The 24,948-nt window shown below is 38.0% G+C and overlaps 1 protein-coding gene across 9 annotated transcripts in view; it reads left to right on the top strand.

Annotated features, from left to right (window-relative positions):
- The window catches only part of LOC5579912 (adenylate cyclase type 6), a 611,840-nt gene that overhangs the window by 214,127 nt on the left and 372,765 nt on the right, over positions 1-24,948 (top strand). For 8 of the 9 annotated variants that reach the window (XM_021848827.1, XM_021848823.1, XM_021848828.1 and 5 more), the window contains 2 exons: positions 15,877-16,126; positions 22,371-22,643. In XM_021848827.1, coding sequence (XP_021704519.1) covers positions 15,998-16,126; positions 22,371-22,643 — 402 coding nt within the window. In that variant the 5' untranslated portion in view covers positions 15,877-15,997. Of the gene's footprint in view, positions 1-15,876; positions 16,131-22,370; positions 22,644-24,948 lie in introns of those variants that run through there. The other variant, XM_021848832.1, reaches the window with a different exon arrangement.

Below are 24,948 nucleotides of genomic sequence, written 5' to 3' on the forward strand. Positions count from 1 at the left end.
ATCCGTTGTATCGATTTTTTTCACTCCGGATAATGGAATCTTCCTAATAATCGAATAATTAAAACTGCATTAAAAGAAATTCAATATTATCTTTTTTCGTTGTTTTATTTATATAATGCAGTGGCGTAGCCAGAAGTTATTTCTAGGAACATTAGGGATCTTGGGAAGAACTTATTTTGACCGGCATACAAAAAACCTCTTTTTCAAAACCTCTCTTTTTACCTACATTCAAAGCTGCAAAACCATTCATATTGTATATTGCAATACCAAATTATCTCAAATTTATGCCTAAAATCTCAAAAACAAGAATATCAAAGGATAAACTCCGGATAATCGAGTGTAAAAATCCGGATAATCGAATCCCGTATAAACGAGTCCGTCCTGTACATATTATTGAACGTCATACGATTTGTCAAGAATCTCCACATGGACTCAATCTAATAATTTGTGTTGTTCTGAAGCCTACCGTACACAACTAAATCAATATTTTTTTTGAGAAACATAAATAAATTACTTACAAAAAAGAGAATGTAGGTACCATACAAGTTTACTGGTATAAAAAATATATACCGTCGATGGGGGTGACAATGGGTCTGGGGGGTGAGATTGGGTCAAAACGGAAAAATATGATTTATGAGATATTTCAGCTAATAACGGTGATATTACTAAAATTAATAATTCATATGTTAGGGAACATATTATTACACATAATTCATCACAATATACATTTTTAGAAATAGTAGTTTTTGTTTACTATATCAATAAACTTGTATGTTGAAATTAGATTAAATTTACAACATTAAATTTCTCCTGTGCAAAGTATCACGCATGTACTTTAACCTATACCGTTATATTAGTAGAAGGTTTAAAGTCTTCTCATTACACTTCACACGTATTTTCCGGAATGTATTTGATTTTTCAACAAAAATTTTATTTTTTTCGGTACGGTGTCTAAAACATCAAAAATGGGGGTGAGATTGGGTCAAGCAAGAACGACAGTAAATTAAATTGCAAGTCCACTTTTTTGACATTTTACGGTGCCGGTAGTTTTCTTTTTCATTAAGATGTGTTTTTCTTTCTAAATACAGCATCTCTGAAACATCAAACTAGTCTATTTGAGGATTCCGTACATTGAATAACAATGCAACGCATTTTGACAACTTCTCAATCCAGCATCTGTGTTTCGTGCGCAGCAACATCGTAAAATTTTATCAAATGGATTGTTTTTTTTTTAATTTAATTATTTATCAGTGTTTTCATATTATAGAAACATCTCCTGGAAGAACAAATGAGTTGGAACACTGAAATATCGTGATTATGACATCAACATCTGCCTGAAATGTATTGATCGTGGAATGTCGCTCCGAAATTTAACTATTTGCGAAGAATTAAAATAATCACTGTTTCAGTACACCTTTGGGGGAAACTCAATAGGCTTCATGGCAATGGGGATGAGAGTTTGAAGACAATTCGAGGGAAAAAAATAGAAAATTTATTTTAACTTGACGATGAATGTTTTGTTTACATATTTTTTCTCATAGCTCTTCAATTTTTTGGTATAATCGTTCTTTTAAGTGGGTTTATCATACTTGTGAAACATCTTAGATATCTTTTCATCTTGTTTGCATCGTATTTCATCAATATTCTTCAGCTGTGAATGGTTTTGCAATCATATTATCAAAAACAAGTTATTTCAATTACAGTGACCCAATGTCACCCCCTCTATGGGGTGAGATTGGGTCATTTTTCATTCACTTGTGGTGCCGCTGTGAATAAATATATTTCTTTAATGTTTTGATCAGTTGTTAATGTACCATCAAAGTACATACACACCAAATTTGAAGTTTATTGGAGTTAAATTGCAATAGTTATTCAATAAATAATTCGTACACATCCTTTTTTGACCCATTGTCACCCCCAACGACGGTAACAAAAATACGAATAATTAAAAAAAAATCATCAAATTTGCTCTACTTACACGTTTTTGAAAAATTTCCGGGATCCCGGGATTTCCCGGGAAATGACAAAAAATTTCCCGCTTCCCGGGAAATCAAATCCAGGGAAATTTGAAAACTCTAATTATGTTCATGATTTCAAATGTGAATTTATGATTTCATTACTCAATTTACCATTTTTCATCAACGTTATCGAAATCATAAATGACAGGTTTTTAAATTCATGAGTAACGCTTATGTTTTAATAAATTCATGATTCCAGATCCTGCTACATGACGCCATGTAGCATCATGGCCGACATTATCACTCTTCACATTCAAAAGAGGAATCATAAATGATAGGTATTGTGGTAACATGGGAATTTGATTCATGATTCCAGAATAGATGCTCCATAATTTAAATTGGCCATTTTTATCGCTAAATATACAAAACGTAACAAGCAGCTGGCGCTACGCTAAATCGATTCATGGTTTCATAACTTATGGTCATCATTACTCATTTCGCTTGTTTGGCTATTCACGAAACCTTAGGAATACTGAAATAGAGGAAAATTCTCAGGAAACTCGTTTTCACAAAATACTTAATCTACTGTACGAGCGTCAATCTATTTGAAGAAATCTTCTTCTTGGCATTAACGTCCTCACTTGGACAGACAATGCTTCTCAGCTTAGTGTTCTTATGAGCACTTCCGCAGTTATTAACTGAGAGCTTTCTTTGCCAAAGTTGCCATTTTCGCATTTGTATATCGTATTGTAGGTACGATTATGCTATATGCCTAGGGAAGTCAAGGAAATTTCCATTACGAAATGATCCAGGACCGATCGGGAATCGAACCCAGACACCTTCAGCATAGCTTTGATGTAGCCGCGGGCTCTAACCACTCGGCTTGATCAGTATCAGTATCATAATTTTGATATGAATTTGTAAATATGTAAATAACCCACTAACCCTAGAATTAAGCAATGAATTTGAATCACCCTAACATTATATAGACTCTCACGAGCTATACTGAGAGCGAATACGAACGGTCAACTTTCTGCCTTACCAAAGAAACGGCAATTAAATCAGTAGCAAATATACCATACGAGCGTTTGCAAGCAAGGCTATACCCGGTCAGTTTTTTTATTGTTATCCTCATTCACCGAATAAAGTGTAGTGTGCTAGTGGAGTGAAACAAATCTAATTCGATTGCAAGTCCGAAATCTATGTCCATCGATCGGTTGGCGTGAAATCGTAAAATACGTGCGTGAGTGAATCCACGAAACTGTTCTTTTGAGCAATTCATGGTGATCGTGAAGCCTCAAGAAGGCCTGTGCATAAAGAGTCTACCTTCCACTTTCGGTTAAGAAAGTGAAGAAAACTTGTGATAGAGTATCCTAGTGCTAAAGTGTCCCTACTGGTTTCTGTGCGCCGTTCGAAGCACGAACGGGAAGAAACACCTCCGAATCCCAGCAACTCATTGGTCTATCGAGCCGGATCGGAGGACAACCCAAGCCAGGATCCAGCGTCTAGGAGGCAAGTTGGCACCATCGTGGTAAGTGTGGTCAAAGGCGAAGACCACACAAAGGTAGGCCATTCATTCTATTCGTTCTTTGTGGAGATCGGTTGGGCATTTTACACACAGCCCGTGCTAATATTCACGCCGATAACGCTTGCATGTCGATTGGGATAAATGGTATGAGCACACAAACGTAGTGCGATCAGTACGGTGGAATAGCTGCAGAAAGGCGGCAAATCGTTTTTGCAATTTTGTCAGTGGTGGCTGATAGGCATCGATTGCCTTCTTTTTCTATTTGCTTTGCGCCAACAGTGTCGCACGTTGGAATTAGTACACCGTACTGGGTGGTGAAAAAGGCAATTAGATAAGATCAAGATCATCTTTGCATTTATGATATTTTGCGATATCGGTGGCGTTTAGCGGACACGCGTATCGTAAAACTGGAACTTCGCGACGGGAAGGATTTATTATATCGATTTCACGTGTCAATTTCGATCGCACGCGTGCGTGTAGGGGTATCACGACGTGACGGGAAGGATTCTATCGATCGATTGCGTGGTACCTCCGTCGTTTTTCGCGTTGAATAGTGTATCGCGACGGGAAGGAGAATTTCGTTCGATTTGCACTGTTCACGTTCGGTTTCGCGAGTGATTCGAGTGGTGAGTGATGGTGAACAAAATGGAAAAGAAATTGGAAGGGAATATCTTGACCCTAAAGCGAGTGTTGGCTATACGAGATGTGGTGGAAAGATTCGTGGCAGAGTATAACCACGACCGGGATACAATCCAAGTGGCAGTTCGTCTGGAGACTTTGGACAGAATAAACCAAGAGTTCCAGCGTGCACAAGGGGAAATCGAAAAGCTTGACAGTGAGAAGTTCGAGGAGCATGTTGAGGTTCGCACAGCTTTTGAGGAAAAATACTGTGTGCTCAAGGGTTTTTTTACTGTCTAAAATGAACCCCGGCCAACATTCAACGTTTTTCAACAACCTCACTCATCAAAGCGCATCAAGTTTCCACCATCGGCTACCGAAGATCGACCTTCCGAAATTTAGCGGAGATGAATCAAGGTGGATTTCATTCCGAGACAACTTCATTTCGATGATCCACAGTAACGACGACATACCGACCGTCAATAAGCTCCACTACTTATTGCAATCGTTGGAGGGAGAAGCGAAGAAGCCATTCGAGAGCGTAGACGTTCAAGCGAACAACTATGCATCTACGTGGGATGCACTAATGAAGCGATACGATAACAAACGTTTCTTGCGGAAAGAACTGTTTCGAGGCTTGTTCGATTTACCGATGATGAAGCAGGAGTCAGCACAGGATCTCAATACGTTGGTAGACGACTTTCAGCGGCGTGTGAAAGCTTTGGCCAAGCTAGGTGAACCTGTCGTTCATTGGGTTACTCCTCTTATCTTCATACTTTCGAATAAGCTGGATGCGGCTACCCTTCGATCCTGGGAGCACGAGACTCGCCAAAAGGATGACGTCAAGTACGTGCGAATGCTGAAATCCGTGTCAAGCGATCTGCAACAGCGCTTTTCATCAACCAATTCCAAGGTGGCCGGCCCTCCAGCAAAGATAACTGCTTCATTGAAGTCCGTAGCCAACATAGCTACTACCGATCCCATTCCAAGTACCCCTCAGTGTCTTGTCTGCTCCGAAACGCATTTGCTACACCAGTGCCCAACATTCATCAAGCTGTCCGTAACCCAACGAAGAGAGTTGGTATCGCAGAGAAGCTTGTGCTGGAACTGTTTTCGTCCGAATCATCAAGCGAGATTTTGCAAGTCAAGGTTCAGTTGCCGAACCTGCCACGCCAGACACCATTCAATGCTGCATGATCAAGCCGAAACAGCCCCTATTTCTCATGTAGATACGACGAAGCCTCCTACACAGCAACCCGATTCCTCCGCAATAGCAATTGCGGGACCCTCAGAGATATCGCATCCTCCTGAAGTAAGCATGGCTGTCCAATCCAACAATAGCACAGTCCTTCTGGAAACAGTTTCTCTCCTCGTCATTGATCAAAACGGAAAGGAAATCCCAGTTAGAGCACTCCTTGATTCCGCATCAATGTCCAATTTTGTGAGCAAGAAGCTGGCAAATTCGCTTGGAATTCCTCGAGCCACCGTGGACGTTACTGTTTCGGGACTAGGAAAATCTATCAAGCAGGTCAGGGGCAGGATCACAGCCATGGTGAAATAAAAAATTTGCAACTTCTCCACCACACTCGATTTCCTCGTTATGCAGAAGCCCACCGCAAACCTTCCGACAGTCATCGTCAATACAGATTCATGGAACCTGCCTAACGTTCCATTAGCCGACCCGCAATTCAATGTACCGGGCATGATCGACATCATCATAGGTGGAGAGCACTATCACAAACTCCACACTGGTCATTATTTGTCAATCAGTGATACCATGCCAATTGGACGGTATCCGGAAAGGTTTCAGTAAACTCCGCTGTTTCTTCGCCAGTTTGCTATCTAGCAACGGTGAATCATCCCATTCAACCAATACACTATCAGGAGCCTGAGGCCGTCGATCATGACCCAATAAACTCACCAAACCAGAGCATTGATCTAAAAACAAACACTACCTCACGAATTCACGATGAAGGATCCGTCGTACACCTTTTTCGGTCCGATTATCCGCAAGTCACCAACACCAAATCCCAGAAAATCGAATTACCCCACTCGTACGATCTTATGCAGCAACGCAATCGTAAGCCAGTAACTACAGAGCAAACAAAACGCAAGCACGTAGAATATGTTCAAGAAGAATCTCCACTCTACCTTCTGACGGCCAAACACGTTAAAACCACCAAGAAAACGCCTACCGGAACCTCAGCCGTTCCGAATCAACGTTCTGCCACTACGATAAGATACCACACAAGCATGCCAAGATTCAAATCGAAGCAGATACAAAGCGTCAGATCACCAAATTCGAGTCCTCGAAGTATATTCAGACAAGAACTTCAAGTCCAGCACCTTCAGAAGATTATCCACCAGTATCCTTCGTTCACCTACCAAAAGCTGAAATGCTGCTCATCGGTTACTATTTCCTGAAACTTCAAAGACCGGTAGAGCAGTCCGAAACTGACTCAACGCGCTTTTGGAGCGCAATCAGGTGATTAGCGTTCCAATAATCTTATCTCCTCAGTTAGATCTACCGGATCTTTCATTGTTCCAGTTCTACATGGCATCGAAGTCGTCAACATTGTTTTCATCCCGCCTCTTATTGATCGACGAATATTCAAAGTCGAGAAGAGCTTCAGCCGAATGATCTACGTTCTAGTTAACCGCCGACTTGCATTCAACACAAGGCGTGTTTGTCCCTTTCGAATTAATTCATCGCATCCAACCATGGTTGTCCATTAGTGCTATGCAACTGCTGACCATTACTGCAACCACTAAGATCGGTAGAGTGGTCCGAAACCATCTCAACGCGCATTCAGAGCGCAATCAGGTGATTAGCGTTCCATTTGGTTTTACTCTCGTCGTTCGTTCTACCGGGTCTTTCTTGGTTCCAGATTTCCTACTCTCATGGTATCTCCAATGCTCGTCTTGTACGGATCACATTCACCCATACAACTCTCAACTCTACTAGTCGTCAATCAACGTTGGTAACTGTGAATGGGTCCATTTAGCAGTACTTCGTGTCGAACCACCGAAGATCACCCGATCGAGAGTACGAGAGAAAGAGTATCACGAGAAGTAACGAGAGAGTTGTTGAAACGAAGTGATCGTTTCAAGGTGGCCGGAATGATCAGTATCAGCTGATCATAATTTTGATATGAATTTGTAAATATGTAAATAACCCACTAACCCTAGAATTAAGCAATGAATTTGAATCACCCTAACATTATATAGACTCTCACTCTCTCTTTTTTTTCTTCAAACACCCGCATTTTAACCGCAAACAAATATTCAAATCGCGATAACTTGTTTACATCTCGATATTTTTCTAGTTTAAGAATCTGTTGTTTTTTTTTACACTTTATTGTTTCCCGATATTTTTGCACCATTTTTTCACAAGTTTCCAAAACACCCTTCTTGTTATGAAATCTATGACATTATTGATCATTGGTCATATGGATCCGAAGATATTCCGAAGGAATGCAATGGACAATAGCGTCACCCCGTTTTGCTTCGAGAGCAATACAATATGATTGTTTTTTATATTTTTAATAATAAAAAATTAAAATTTTCTCATAATACTTTGTCACACAACTATTCCTTGACTTGCATTGTAAGTTATAGATGCTAATGTATCGCAGTAGGCAGCAAAATATTAAAAATAAAAAACAAAATTCGTATCAACACAATTCAGCCCTTATTGGACTGCATCTTACAGTTGCCATTAGAGGAAGATTATATCCATTTGTATTGAAAACAGTGCCATCATAATGTTATTGTGTCTGTTGGGGAGGGGAAAAGTCGCCTTTGGCAGAAACACGCAAAAATTGACAGCAGCTGTCATGCTCGCCGCTTCATTGCTGAAAATTGTTTATCCAGTACAAATATTAACAAATTATGATTTATATCTCTTATTGATGTTCGAATCCTCTGAGCAGAATCTCAATAGAGAAACTTAAAAGTAGAATGAGTACCGTGTACCTTTAAGGATCGAAATTCATAGGTACCCAGTACTCCATCTACTTTTAAGTTTCTCTATGATTTTCATACTTACATACATTTTGGTGTTCTCACCGCACTACCATAGAAACGGCCTCCCGAACTTTATTGATCATTTTCATTATTCAGTGTTGCCAGTTTCACAAACAATTTCCGTCACAACAGTGTTTGTATGCGAATAAAACAAGTGAACTATTGTGTTCTACTGCGGTGAAGAGGAAATAACCAAAAAAGCTGTAGGTATTTATTGGTTATTTGTGGTGAATTATTGGTGTCCGGAATAGGCAGTAAACTACTTTCAGCCGGACGCACACGAATATTTAGTGAATACGGAGCTAAATTCAGATCATTCAGAACTTTCGTGTCCAGATAACTAACGAACAGTTATTTTGGAATAATTAAGAGAAGAAAGTGTATTTCTGGGGGGTTTAAATCAAGAGTCAATCCTAAACCACTTGACTTGACTCTTTCGTGACTACGTGTAGTAAATTGAACAGTTTCATTAAATTTATATTTGATGTGTTGAATTTAATAAAAATACCCAAAAAGTTAGTACCTAAAAAAAGAAGTGTGTGGAATTCCAACCAAAAGTGTTGGGAGTTCGAAGCAACAGAATAAATGTGTCCGGATTTCGAAGCAAGATACTTTTCTTATTTTTTCCATATTTAGCGGTTTTTTGCATGTATGCAAATGTAAAGAAATAAACATTTAAGTTCATAATAAATCACAGTGCTTTATGAAAACAGATATCATCAATTATAAAAATGATGTTTAACCTTCCTTAGGCGTTCCAAAAAAGTTACGTTTAAGGTGTTCGGGTCATATTGACCCGGATGTGACATACAAATTCGCAGCCGTTTTTTCACCACTCGGTTTTTGTATGGCGATTTGGCTGAAATGTTTCGCTGAAATATGTCATCAAATTAACAAGAAATGGCAGTCAATTATAATTCAATTTAAACATACCATAAAAGAGTTATGTCTCACATGAGTTCTGTAAACGATATGAGCAGGAGAAATGCGGTTGTTACTAAAAAATGACATCGCCGAAAACGACTCCGTTGTCAAAATTTTCATAAATATGTTCAATAAAACATAATTCACTAATTATTATAAAGCATGAAGAATTTCCTTAGGGAATTGCATACATTTAGGCGTATTCCACAATTCAAGGTGTTTTAATTTTAAAATAAGTTATATTAAATAGCAATAAGCAATATTAAATTGAAACATTATAATCGGTATATTGTTTGAGGAAACACTATTTTACGAAATTTTTATCAAGTCTGTGCTTATCTGAAGGGAGTGAATTTCCTTTTCCTCTTTTTGAGAGCACTTGTAAAGGCGATGTGGGAAGTTTTAAACATTAATATATGTGCAAAAATTATCAATTTAATATTGATTATTCTTCGATTATTTTTCCTCTTTTTTAAATAATTATTGCGGTACTGTGTGATAAAGTTTTGCATTACGATATCATGATTTATGCACAACCTGTATGACAACGGAAAACCAGTATTCATGGACATGACATTCTATTGTTGCGATAGGATATAGTATAGCAATGGAATATTTGCATTTAATCATGTAACACCATTTTGTTTAAAACATTTATTTCATTTTATTATTTAGTAGTTCATACAAAAAAACTGAAATTCTTTTTTTAGTGCTTGACTTAGACTGGTTTTTTAGGCTTCGACATTGATTTTATGAGCCGTTCCGGTGCATTGTTTTTTTTTGTTCAATTTTGCTTGATTCGTTCTTCATCGTGTTCTTGTCTCTTAATTTTGGATTCTCTCCTCCACTACATCCATCTAGATCTACCAATTCACCTGGAGGATGTTTTTTTTGGGCCTTTCAGCAGTACCAAGGAACCCTTTAACATACTACGATATTGAGTCACGTTTCACTGGCCATCTCCGTCGCTGACTCATTCCGCAATTCACACTTCAAATTCTGTCTTTTCCTCCATTGTGGCCTGTCCAGGACAAAAAACGGACTGCAAATCTTAAATTGAATATATGAAATTTCGAAATTCCATAACCGAGTTCTTGTTGACTAACTTTGATGCTACTTGCTGGATGACTTGCCTGTACTGTTCTGGATGCTGTAATATGTTAACCCATATATTTATGATGAAATTGAAGCGGGATCAGTACATTTCTCACCATTTTGATTAAGAACCGTTGCAGCAAGCAATTTATCTCTAAAAAAGAGGCACCACCGTTATGAACGATGTATACTTTTGATGAAGGGTCGAAAACTAAAACACATCACCTGCTGAAATCATGGCATGCTTTTTCGACCGGTCGAAAATTGAAACCTGGTATTTCAATTTTCAAACGGTTTCGCTTATTGATGCAGTAATATCAATACAATATGACTTAATTTGATCTCTTTTCATCAAACTTTATCTATTGGACATGACTTTGTTCAGTTTTTACACTGATTTGAGCCTTTTCCAAATGTGTCGATTTTTCATCAATGGAAGAAAAAAGGACTGATTCAGACACTGAAAAATTAGATCAATCAATTTTGAATCAAAACTGAGTTATATAAATGCAATTTTTGTTGGATCATGACAGGTATAACAGTAATGGCATATTCCAGTGATTTATGAATGTTTCAAAATTTGAAATAGTAGTTTAATAATGTTTGTACTATCAATGGGTCGAAAATTAGCACTGGGTCGAAAATTAGATCCCTTACCCTAGTTATCTAAATCGAAATTGGCTGTGTTGACCAATATTGACTTGGCTCCGTAACAGGTTCCGGGATTCCGAAGAAGTGGCCAATTCAAACATTTGATAGAACTGATCCGTGTGACACATTAAAATTTACAGGATTCCATAAATAAACCATCAGAGATAATTTCTACCTAACGCAATCTAGGCCTCCTAGTGGTTCCGTAACAAATTCCGAAATTCTCGTATGATTACCAAATTCGAAAAAAATTGGTATAGCTAAGCTGTGCAATGGGTGGTAAATGACTGGACAATGCGTAGCATTGGTGATTCGCGTACCTGCAGGTATAAAATAGAACCCATTTGTGGTCCTTAGCCTCTTGTCCAGTAACTCCTATCCCTACCTCCCCGTGGAGCCGCCTGGGGTACGAGTAACCGTAGAGAAGATCGGGTAACTAACCCTGGTGGGACCTTGGTGGTATGCTGACAGGGAAGGGGCGCTCCTTTCTTCTGAGGGTGTAGCTTATCAGAGCGTCTGTTCTCCATGTTAGGAGCGGCTGATCATCGTTCTAGTGCCAGCGTGGGACTCTAAACAGTGCTGTGCACGATGATCCTCCGGCGAGACAAGGGGTTGGTGCAGGCTTTACAAGCCAGCCGTAAAAATCATCAGTACAGGAAGCATACAATGTAAATTCGGACCGGAACAATCGGCATAGACCCAGGCATCAAAAACGGACTAACGATTGGAAACTCGGATCATGGAACTGTAAGTCTCTCAATTTCTTGGGAAGTACCCGCATTCTTTCCGCAAGTTCGACATCGTAGCGTTGTAGGAGGTTTGCTGGAAAGGGTCGACGCTACATACGTATAGGGATGGTTATACCATCTACCAGAGCTGCGGCAACAGACATGAACTGGGCACAGCTTTTATCGTGATAGGCGAAATGCAGAGGCGCGTGATTGGGTGGTGGCCAATCGACAACAGAATGTGCAAGTTGAGGATCAAAGGTCGTTTCTTCAATATCAGCATAATCAATGACAATAAGGACGCTTTCTACGTGCAGCTGGAACGTGAATGCGACGACTGCCCAAGCCATGATGTCAAAATCGTTATCGGAGATCTCAACGCTCAGGTTGGCCAGGAGGAGGAATTTAGACCGATTATAGGGAAGTTCAGCGCTCACCAGCTTACGAACGAAAACGGCCTTAGAGTGATTGATTTCGCCGCCTCCAAAAACATGGCCATACGTAGTACCTACTTCCAGCACAGCCTCCCGTATGGGTACACCTGGAGATCACCCCAACAAACTGAATCGCAAATCGACCACGTTTTGATTGATGGAAGACACTTCTCGGACATTATCGACGTCAGAACTTATCGCGGCGCAAACATCGATTCGGACCACTACCTAGTGATGGTTAAAGTGCGCCAACGACTCTCCGTTGTAAACAACATTCGGTACCGACGCCCGCCACGGTACAATCTGGAACGACTCAAGCTACCCGAAGTCGCAACAGATTACGCGCAAAGCCTTGAAGCAGCGTTGCCGGAAGAGGGAGAGCTCACCGAAGCCCTTCTTGAGGACTGCTGGAGTAGTCTCAAAGCAGCCATAAACAACGCAGCGGAAGGTACCATTGGGTTCGTGGAAGCAAATCGACGGTTGGTTCGACGAGGAGTGTCAGACGGTTTTGGACGAGAAGAATGCAGCGCGGGCAATGATGCTGCAGCAAGGCACCCGTGGAACGATACAAACAGAAGCGAAGACAGCAAACTCATCTATTTCGGGATAAAAAGCGCCGCTTGGAAGAGTTGGAGTGCGAAGAGATGGAGCAACAGATGGAAAAGCCACTAGTAACAAATTGATAATCAGCATATAATATTAAGTGAAATAATGTTTTATACTGTGGATATCTTCATACCACTGAACGCTGACTTAAAGTTCATAATTACAAAAGGATCGTTCAAATATTACGTAACGCAACAGGGGGAGGGAGGGGGTCTTCCGTAGTGTTACGGTCCATAGAAAAAAAAAAATAAATAGTAGTATGTTTCGACTGGATAGGTGGTAGATATTTTCGGAGTTTCGACTTTCAGTCTTATTAATTGCGTTGACTAATTTTTAATTATCGCCGACGTTTCGGTCCGGCTATTTGACCATCTTCAGGGCTTGATATATAAATCAACAAGTTAAAACTTTTTTGGACAAAATTAAAATGTCGGGTTTGAAAGGGTCACGCCGTCTGCTACAATATTGGGCCATCCGTTCTTGGTGGGTTTTGGAAACCCCTGGTTGGTGCTGAAAACACTATCTTCTTCTTCTTTCTGGCGTTACGTCCCCACTGGGACAGAGCCTGCTTCTCAGCTTAGTGTTCTTATGAGCACTTCCACAGTTATTAACTGAGAACTTACTATGCCAATGACCATTCTTGCATGCGTATATCGTGTGGCAGGTACGAAGATACTCTATGCCCTGAGAAGTCGAGAATATTTCCAACCCGAAAACACCATCTACCGGTGGATTATTTCCTCAACTGACAGGAAATTGAGGTGTTTAAAGTAGTGATCACAATTTCATTACTCGGTTTCACAATTTCATTATCTTATTCATTTGTTTTCCATACTTAACTTCTGCGGAAGGTTTAGTGAAAAACTTCTCAGGTTAAAATTTTGTTTACATAATCGAACGACATATCGATTATGAATCTTTTTCTTAATCACATATACAGCCATTCCATAAAAAACCGATCTAGTGGGTCACAGAATTTCGTGAACATTTGCTATTTTGTTCCTTATCCTTAAGTTATGATTTTTTAAAATATATAAAATCTCATGAGCTGAGACCTACAGTGTGTGCCGATAAAAAATGACTGATTTTTCATCTTCAAAAAAATAAATCTCAAAAACTAAAAAACACATATCGCTGAAAATTTGACAGTAAACGACTGCACGGACGCATAGAACCCAGAAGATTAATTTCAACACACCCCATTTCACCGGAAGACACCAATCATAAGCCACTAACTTCCAGCCATTTGCACAGACAATCAAAACAACCTTCACAAGCCATTTCCTCCCATCTAAACAATTTCCACGTAAAAGTCACCGTCCGACCGTGAAGAAGAGTAACGCACTCGGAAATTGGTTATTGGTCCTCCTTCCGGTTGGTAGCTTTCATCAAATTTTCGTACCACTCCGGTCATGAAACGCGTCTTCTCAAAACCGGTCCGAAAGATAAACAGTTTCCGAGTGGATCTCTCCTCGGCCCGGTCGGGGGAAGTAGAAGAAGCTAGAACAGTGATTCCCAAACTGTGGTATTCTCAATAACACTTCATGGCTAGTTGGGTCGTAAAACCGGAAGGTTTGGAAACCTATGAGCTAGAGGGTTGCGTTGTGTTATCTTTCGATCTAGTTCGAAGACAACTGGTGCTTCTCCGACTGACTCCGGGGTTGAAAAGGAAGGAGCAAATTTTGGGGTAGGCTTTTCTGAACTGATTTGAATAATAGTCGGGAATTAACGCAAATTACCTGCTGATCTGTTCGGGTTGCCTTTCGGGAGAAAAGTTTTCTTAGCAGTAGGGGGAGGTGGGATTGGGCTAGATTCAATAGCTTTGAAAGCGAATCGGCTGTGGAAACGCGACCGATGACTACGAGAGGGATGATTACGGGTTTCATTGTTAGCGAGGAATGTTTCGTCGACGTGGGAATCAGTTCAGCTGCGAGGTGCGTTCTTCCCAGAATTAGCCGTGTAAACACAGTCGGATGTAGAAAAACATCTTCAAAGCACAGGGATTAAGTGAGATGTTCTATAGAAAACTTTTTAATGTAATAATAGGATTGATTTGTAATCTAAAATATACTCAGAAGGAAAGATCCCTATGCATAAAGTCCAAAAAAGTGCTGATAGCTTCAGAAACATTTTCAAAATTAGATCATGGAACATTCGTAGAGTCTACTTCCTGGTATTATAACATCTAACACATATTGGTACAGCATACAACATGGCCGGTCTGGAAATTTGTTTGAAGATCAAAAGCTTGTTCTTTACACAAAGGATTTGGTTTTCTGTTAATAAGTGAATATAGACATTTTATATTTTTATTGTACATTACATTTGGCTTGAACGCAATTTTTAAACGTAAAATTTTTATCTAGCATGAGGCGTAGATACTTAACGCCGTCTGACCAATTTATTGGAACCCCTCTCATCGTGACAACATATCTATTTGAGGTTGCAAATAAAGTGCATTTGGTTAATGTTAGAATATTATAAGTTGAGTTTTCGAAGTATTAGGAGAAACCTTCCTTTTCGCAAGTATGAAGAAAAAATATCCAAAATCAAACTCATGTAGTATAACAGTACCACATAAATTTAAATGAATATACAGTCAATTTTCAACTAAAACTGGTTTAATTTTACATGATCGTGTACATTTAGAGAGAAAACGAATGAAGAATAAGAGATTGGTCGTTGAAATTTACGTTTATTTTGATGCTCCAAATATGACTTAAATTTACAACATTTATTTAGCTGTGTATTAAATATTTTGGTTTCTTTTTTCACAGGACTAAGTTTATCAGAAAAACCTCCATAAGTTCTTCCAGTTCCCATATCATATGGCAGAAATTACAAGTTTTGCTTTTTAGAAATCTTTAACTTATATTGAGATCAGTTTTGCTGAAGTGTTGCCTTTGAGATAATTTCAACCCCTTCTCTTGAAATTTACTTATACGTGCTTGAATCTCACTCACCAAATTCATCATGTCTTGAAAAACGGGATTAAATTAAATGTAGAAAGGAGAGTGTAATGCTCTCGGTTTCAATTCCATAGCAAAGGCTTTCCATTCGGGATTAGAGATTAATTTCCACTTGCATATCCATTAGCCTAAATTCCTGAAACCCTTTTTCATGTTTCCAATCCGGTGGTTTTCCAACATTCCTGGATCAGATAAACGATTTCGAATTAATTTACATCAAACTGAGAAACCACCCTCGCTCCCACACGACTAGGGCGGCCTGAAATACCCGATGATGCTAATTCTGTGATAACCGTCATTTCTCATCGGGGTTCTTGTCTTGTCTTCTCTCGCTTCCAGGAACTACGGCACAACGTCCAAGCAGCAACAACCATCGGACCTAACTGTAAGCACACCGCTCGTCCCGTAGGAAACCCACCACGCACCGATTTCAAGGTAGAGGCGAGGGAGATACTGAGCCATGACATCGCCTCTTCCCCTGCTGCGTTCGTTCTCGACCGAAAACCAGAACCGAGACTGGTGCAAGCGATTCTCGCTGCGAGTCAACCGGAAGGCTGCCAACAACGGAACCACCGCCGATGGAAAGCTGGTAAGTGAGTTACCACACCGTGCATTCCCCGCGCTGTGCGCTATGCGAGCTGCTGAGTGCAGCACCTGTACATAGTTAGGGCAGAGGGGTTCAAAATGCGCTAATTTGGCAAAATGAGTCAGTTTTCATTTTAACGAAATTACCATCTATCTGCTGTAAATATTCTCAATTACTTACTAAATCTAAATACTTAGGATATAACTAGGGTACCAACGTATCGATAACACGGGTTTAATTTTGGTACCCGAATACCGGTACTGACTTGATGGGTATCGGCATTTCTGGCACTCAATTTCTCATTTTTAACTGTTGCGTGGATGTTTCTTAGTCGCATTAGTTGCTTTTATTGCCTAGCATTGGAAAATTTTCGCCATCAAAATATTTGTAATCTTTTATCATAAGGGTTTCGAAAAAAATACCCGAGGCACTTAAAAGTAGTCGAGATTTGTACACCGTGCGATTATATAGCATGGAAAAACTTGTTTAAAGCTGCAGTACGATATCTTTTGTTTACCTTTACTAGTTAAATTAGTCAAGTATTTAAACTACTTTATGGTATACCAATAAACTATGTCGCAGAACAATTAACAAAATTTCCGAAAACCTAATCTTAACGTTGCATCAAATTCAATTAACATATTTTACATATATTGTTAGTCATTACATACTTTGAAATCTCGATTTCAAAATTGTAGATTTGATGTTTGCTGAAATTGAAACATGTGTAAAATGATTTAAATTTTTGAATAAGAATTCCATAAGCATTTTTGCTATAGCTGCTTTTTCTTAATTTAGTTTTCGTTCACTGTTTGGCTATTGACTTAGATTGGACTGTTTATTAGAGCTAGATTAGACTCGGTCGAAAAGATCATAATAGGAAACAATAATTTTACGATAATAAATCTTCGACCTATTTAGTGGAATACCTATACAGCCATTCCATGAAAAACCGATCTAGTGGGTCTCCGAATTCCGTGAAAATTTGCTATTTTGTTCCTTATCCGAAATAAGGATACACGTATTTTTGGATTTTTTGATTAGGGTGACCATTTCCGAAATAGAGTGACCAGAAAAATCGCGATTTTGCAAAATTTGTATTTTTAAAAATATTATAACTTTTGAACCGTTTGACCGATTTTCAATCTTTTTGGACGAAATAAAGGCTAAAGGGGCTATTGCTGCTCTCATTTTTTCTTAAAAGTTCAGAAAATTTTACGTAAACTGTCAAATTTTCAGCGATGTATGTTTTTTAGTTTTTGAGATATATTTATTTGAAAATAAAAAATCAGTCATTTTTCATCGGCACACACTGTAGATCTCAGCGCATTAGATTTGTAATGTTAAAAAAAAATCATAACTTTTGAACAGCTCAACCGATTTCCAATCTTTTTTTATTGAATGAAAGCTTAAGGTCTCAACTTTTCAGAAAAATAGAAAAAAATAGAAAACTTTGAAAAAAAAAAAAAATTTCACATTATAATATATGAAAATTCCTAAAAAAAAAAAACTAGAAATTTTTATATTTTTTCACGTTTAAACATATTTTTATCAGATTTTTCAATTTTGCCTAAATAGTTGAAATTTTAAGCTTTCATTCCATACAAAAAAAATTTGGAAATCGGTTAAGCTGTTCAAAAGTTATAATTTTTTTTAAACATTACAGATCTAATGCGCTGAGACCTACAGTGTGTGCCGATAAAAAATGACTGATTTTTTTATTTTCAAAAAATAAATATATCTCAAAAACTAAAAAACATGCATCGCTGAAAATTTGACAGTATACGTAAAATTTTCTGAACTTTCAAGAAAAAATGAGAACAGCGATAGCCCCTTTGGTCCCGAGGCCTTCAAAACACGAAAAAACGGAAACTATTGAGTTTTTTCATGTAAAAACCATAATTTTTGTGAAATTTTATATTTTTCCTGAAAATTCAAAATCTTTAGCCTTCATTTCTTCTAAAAAGATTGAAAATCAGTCGAATGGTTCAAAAGTTATAATATTTTTAGAAATAAAATTTTTGCAAAATCGCGATTTTTCTGGTCACCCTATTTCGGAAATGGTCACCCTAATCTAAAAATCCAAAAATACGTGTATCCTTATTTCGGATAAGAAACAAAATAGCAAATTTTCACGGAATTCGGTGACCCACTAGATCGGTTTTTCATGGAATGGCTGTATAAGTAGATGAAAAAAAAACTAAATTGGTACTATACCATTTAATTCCACTAGAATGCGTATCTTTTGACAGATGCGCGTATTTCGACCTCAACTGTAAGGCTGTCTTCAGTGTCGTGTACCAGACTCGACTTGAAGAAAACCATCGAATGCACACATTACAGGGTGATTACTATTTCCTGTCAGTAAAATAAGTAATCATAGAAAAAATATGGTTGTATGAATTTTAATTACCAGTGCATATCCAGTTTTGGACATCTATAACATTTGTCTTCACTGTACATAGATAACATATTTATTTTTTAACCTTAATTTCCAGTCACATGCGTTGCTTCAGATGCATTACAGTTAGTTCGCACGTTATTCAGAAGCATATATTTTATCTAAAATATGCACATTTTTTCGCTAAAATTTCCCATAATCAGTCTTATGCTATTCCTTAGTATGTCTGAAAGGTTACGGTAACATACTGTTTCAATCAGGCAATTTTTCAGCGGAGTTTAGTCAAAACTACATATATGGAAAACGTGCTCGCCAGGTGTAATGCCTTTAAAACAACACATATGACTAAAAACTAAGGTAAATGATAAAAGATTTGATCTTTACTTTGTAAAAACAAACTTTATAGATATGCAAAACAGGATGTACACGTGAAATTAAAATGACTCGAAAACAAGCCTGATGTCAGCAGAAAGATTCAATAGAAACGTAAAAACGAATGTCATCTTAAGAAATTCTTGGTTTCAAACTCATTATGCCAAACGACTTTATGCCAAATGACCTACCACCTTCTAAAACGCTCACCACTCAGAGAATTCTTAATACAGTCATCTTTCTCTAACTCGATATTGAAGGAACCATCGAGTTAGAGGGGTATCGAGATACAGAACAAACATTTTTCAATTTTTGAATTTTTGATTATTTTCAAAATAGTAAATTAAAAGTGAAAAATAGTAAATTTTTAGTACACTTAGCAACGTGACACTTTTCGCATAGTCTTCAAAAAATCAATTATTATCACCCTGAAATGACTTGTCAACCTTCATTTTACTATCTTTATAATCATAATTATCAAATTTATGAAATTTATTAACATTTTGGGAATATTTGAAAATGTTCATGGAAATACCGAGTTAGAGAGGTAATCTTGGATAGGAAACTGAAACAGATCGCATCGAGTTAGGGAACATCGAGTTTGAGTGGTATCAACTTACTGAGGGATCAAAGTATGCTAGATTGAAGGGACCGCGCATTCCATCGAGTTAGGGAAAATTTCGAGATACCGTGGTGAATCAAAATCCGGACACTATGATAATATTCGTTAATTTAAGGCAAAACAAATATGTTAACATGTTCCATTTATATTATAACTTTTGCTTTTAACAACGCTGATCGTTTGTAATTCATTTATCATCTAGTTTCCATTTCAAATCAATTAAATATAACAAAACAGACAAGTTGCTCCAGTTGAACGTCACTCCTACGCCGTGCAAGTGATTTTATTGATAGTGTCGACGAACGCACCCACAACGTTAGAGCGTGATTTATTTAGTTGATTTGAAAAGTTTTACATTTAGTGATTTATTAACAGTATGTTAATAAATAGCTGTCCGGATTTTGATTCAAAAGTATCCGGATTTACAGACATGATATGTGCTGGTGTCCGGATTTAAGGACAAGACATGCTCCACGGTTTTAATTATTTTTTTAATAAATTCTTCAATTTTATAGGAAAATTTATCATTTTTGCATAGATTAAACATGAAAGTATTCGTTGCATAAAAACACTTTGATCACTTTTGAAGAAAAACTATTCAAAACGGATTTTGAACATTCATGGAAACTTAAGTGTCCGGGTATTGATGCAGCACGGTACAGAATATCGAGTGAGGGAGAGTTAACTGTAAATTCAAATGATTTTTTTGTCAGTATACTGGCACACACATCTAGTTTCTAGAAGTGGACAGAGGAACGCGTAAATAATCCTATGGCAGGAGTTATTCCGGTGGATCACTGGGTCAGGTTGGGTGAGGAGGGTATTGTGCGTTTTACCCCTGGAGGTAGGCAAATTTCAAGTCACAGATAATTTCCAGAATCGGCCATAATGCGGTCTCTACATGAGGGAATTTTAATATAATTGCATCGGTGTAAACCATTTGAGAAACGATTGAATTGGATAACTATGAGTTTTGCATTTGATGAGTCTACAAATAACCATTTTCGGGTCCCGGGACGCCTCAAACTTACGATAAAGTGGCCAATTTGTATCTGAACATCTGTGCCATGCTTATGGAAAGGCATTTCAGTGCACAATTATTATTGATTTCTACTTTTCAAGAATTGAAACGGTTTAGTATCCAACAAATCTAAAGCCGGATCTTCCGGAAATTACGTCCGAATAGCCACTTACGGTTTATTTTAAATAGTGCAAAACTCATTATATGAATATCAGATCTTAATGATTTACGCAAATTAAAATCTCGCGTTCAGTATCATAAGGGCGTAACTGCAATGATCGATTTCTCTTCATTGATTTTCTCTTTAGCCAATTACTCAGCCAGGTGCCTGTTTTTGACTGCTTTTTTCGTTTTAGTAGAAAGAACACATTGTCCTTCATCATGTTACATCGTATAATTCTACCAAAATCGATTGAACTTCGTGCATTAATCAAAAGAAAGAATCGACGAAGAGAAATCGATCATTGCAGATACGTCTGTATGATACTCAACGCGAGAAATGATTGTCATTGCAAATAAATAAAGGTAACTTGGCATGTCAAAAAATAGCCCTCTTTTACCCGACTTTACCCAGTGACCCACCGGAATAACTCCGGCCACAGGAATATTTACGTGTTCCTCTGGAAACTTCTAAAAACTAGATATGTGGGCCAGTGAACTGACAAAAAACTCATTTGAATCCATTAAGAATTCACTGAGCAGTGAGGGTTTCAATATTTTTGCCTTCACTCAGGCTTGGGTTAAATACTTCATAGAAATCAATATTATACGAACTGTTATTATGAAAAAAAAAAGATTTGTTCTCAATAGGAAATTTTGTGAGCTTATTTGCAGGTAAAACTTTGTTATTTCTATGTAAAATGCATTTGATCTTTAGTTGGCATTTTGAATCGTCGTCCCCTTTGTTGCTCGATATTGGCTACCACACCAAGCTGCAAGTGCAGTGCAGGTGTGCGACGGTGGAAGCATATTATATCCACGTGGATGGTGTGAATTGCATTTTCGCTTTCGGTGAACGTAGAGGCTTACACGTTCGCTTTTATGTGGGCTATTTGGCTGGTTTGGATTTAAATTGGGTTCAAATTTATTGGGTTTGTTTATTGGCCATCCGACAGCTGCTTCGTGAAGCTCATGTGTCATGGCGGAGCGGTAACGAATGAATTTCCCGCGGGCTTGATACGGGAAATTTAATGCCATTTCTGAATTATTGTGACACTTAGTCAATTGAGCCGTGGCCACACGAGCAGCTGCTTAGAATTATAATAGATTTTTGGCTACATTTTGAAAATGAGAGGTAATTTGATATTTATCATTTTGTTCCTTCTAGTCTTACGTCTTTCCGGGGATAGTTGGATTAGCTTATTGTGTTATAAGGACTTTCATAGTTATTATTCCGTGTCTGCTTCGCAAATGGACAAAACTTCATTTCCGCAGTGGTAAATAGGGGAAAATTGTATGGTCCCATAGTGTAACATTTGTCTGGAATCTTTCCTCAAAGTTCTTCAGGAATTGTTCTTTAAATTGTATACAGAACACATTTACAAGTTTTACCTGGAAGACGTTGAATCCTACCAAGAATGAATTCAAATTTCTTGTTTTCTAAGTATGCTATCCTAAATTATCAAATATACGAAATGAGTAAAACGATAGAACTGCACTTCTGTAACTCGCTAGTACAGCTCATGAAAGATGTGCGCCTTTATCGATAATCTCTTCAAACCAACCAACTCTAATACAATAATCCATCACTTAACCGTTCGCCCTTTTTGGGTAGTACTCAACGAAGTATTAACACTCTGTCCATCTCTTTCCTTCTCCGCCACCATCGCAGGACTTTGCCACTCTGCGCAAAAACAAATTCGCCCGCCGCTGTTCATCCCTGCGGCAGCAACCTTCCGGTCCGGAGCTGCAGACCACATCGAGCGTGACATTGGAGCTGGAAAGTGCCAGCCCGGCCCAATCGATGACCATCCACGAGCAAAGTGCGGCCCCCTCCAACAACAACAACAGCACCAGTTCCCCCAAGAAGCCCAAGTGGGAGGTGATTGAGCACTTCAAGAGCACCGGCCGGGGACAGGAGTCGATCAGCAGCAGCCTTATTGCGGTGAGTTTATTATTGTTTATTCGAAAAGAAGGGATGGGAGCGGGTCTTTTTTTTTAGAGACTTGGTCACAATTTTAATGGAAGTCTCTAAGAAGTCACAGTTTTCGATGGAAGGTCTCTGAAGTCTCTTCCCTAACCGAAATGGTCTCTAGCCATTAGTTTTCGTTTTCTTTTCCTCCTAGGTGATTTTTTTCCACGAATTTCTTCTCAGATTCTTCGAGAGAAGGCTTAAACAAGTCTTATGATTTCTCCAGAACACTTTCAGTGACTCCTCCAGGTATCAGAAATTCGTCTCAAGAATCCCCACGAATTCTCTCAGGAATATGTCCAGAAACCTGGATTTTTCAAGAGACGTTTATCAAAATTTCTCCACAGTTTGCTTCGGAAAATGCTGTGGAAATCGAACGCAACTACCTCCAGTAATTTTAACAAAAATGATTATGGAATTCTTCTCAGATACAGTTCCAGGATATTTCAGCAGACCTTTCTTTTATTTAGGATTTTTTACTGGGAAATCTTTCAAAAGTTTATTCTGAAGTTTTAAATAAATTTAGTAAGAGTTGTGCAACCTTATACAAATACCACAAGGCGTTTCTACGCCAATTTTTCACGTTGTTGGCAGGTAGAATGCCATTTTCATGTGGATTCCAGTTAGTGATATTTCTATTGGGATACTTCCAGAGCCTCTTCAAGAAACCCCTCCAGATATTCATCCAAATATTTCTTTTGAATTCTCTCAGGATTTCGGCCGGAAAATGCGCCAGAGATTTCTTAAGATATGTTTCGAGGTATTTCTTAAGAATTCACTTCCGAAAATGCTGTAAAAATCTAATGCAAGAACTTCCAGTAATTTCCACAATGGCAATTATCCTACTAGTATAAGCAGATCTCAAAAAGATTCTTATAGGAGATTTTCGCTACTTAATAATAAAACTAAATTTCTTTCAAACATTAACACAAGTTGTTGGTTAATAATAGTAATGAAAGCCGATTTTTCACACAAAATGATCATCATTGGCATGCTGTAACTTTGTTTCCTTTTGAACAATCGGCTTGAAATTTTGACAAAGAACTACAAATATCCTCAATTTCAGTATTTAAAAATTTAAAACTTTTGACAGTACCGCTTAAGAAGTAAAGATCCAGGTGAAATTGCTCAAAATGACAGTAGTTTTGATAACTAAAATATCAACTGTGTTTTGAGTTTCTGAATTTTTCTTTACCTGATGTTTCAACAATATCTACCCAATATCCCAAACAATATAAAAAAACACAAATTTGCAAAAGAAAAACATCCATGATTTTGAGAGATTTCATCTGGTGCTTAACTTTTCAATCGGTGTTGTGAAATTTTTCAAATTTTGTGATATTGATATTTTGGATATTTGTAGTTCTCTGTCAATGCCCATTTCTCATAGAGAAACAAAGTTAACGTATTTTGGTTATACAGCCCTAAGCAACTTGGACATGATAACGGTATAAATCTTGGTCAACATTCTGACAGAATTGACAAAAATATTGAGTACCATTCTTCCGCGCATGATTCTGAGGGACAAAGGCAAAGTAATGAATGCGAAATTCTAAAGATTCTTATAAATTTGAAGATTTTATTCTATTACAATCGTGGCAAGACGTTCAGGAGAAACAGGTTTTCTTACAGAATTCCATGTAGATTTCTGACATTATATTGAGTAGTTTTCTCATAAAATCTTGGATTCAATTCTCATAGGATTTGGGACATGATCTATGAAACCACCTGGGCTAGATGATTTATTTCTGAGTAGTGGTGGAAATGTTCGCATCACGAAGCACCTCAGAGCAATTCTCGCTGAAACCAGGCTGCCGATGGCGGCCCATCGTTAGAATTCCAATTTTATGTCACTGATCGCTAGTTTTCGATAAAAGTTAAGGGTGGTCCTTTTTGTTTTCTCAAGATGGTGGACCCCTCGTACGCCAGCTAGCTAAACAGTTTGCGAAAAAGCCCATTTTTTGATAAATATAGGGTATTTCTTCACGTGATATGTCTCCTATTTCGCTTGGAACACATAGCAAACTTAGTGGCATCGTATAGAGTAAGGATATAACTTTCATTTAAAATTAAAAATTTGAATTTTGTTAGAAAAATCGTTTTTTCACCATTAGCGCACCGCTCGTTTTGAATTCTGAGATCACCATCAGAAAGCTGAGGAAAAATTGCGTTAGATAGGCTACAGAAACTAGGTGAGCAATGGTATTTACCCTATGAAATGAACGATTTTCTAAATCATGTTCTACGATTTTGACGTGTATGGCGAGTGCAATCAATG

The sequence above is a fragment of the Aedes aegypti genome, chromosome 3 (assembly GCF_002204515.2).
Source record: "Aedes aegypti strain LVP_AGWG chromosome 3, AaegL5.0 Primary Assembly, whole genome shotgun sequence".
In the NCBI taxonomy this organism is placed as follows: Eukaryota; Metazoa; Arthropoda; class Insecta; order Diptera; family Culicidae; genus Aedes; species Aedes aegypti.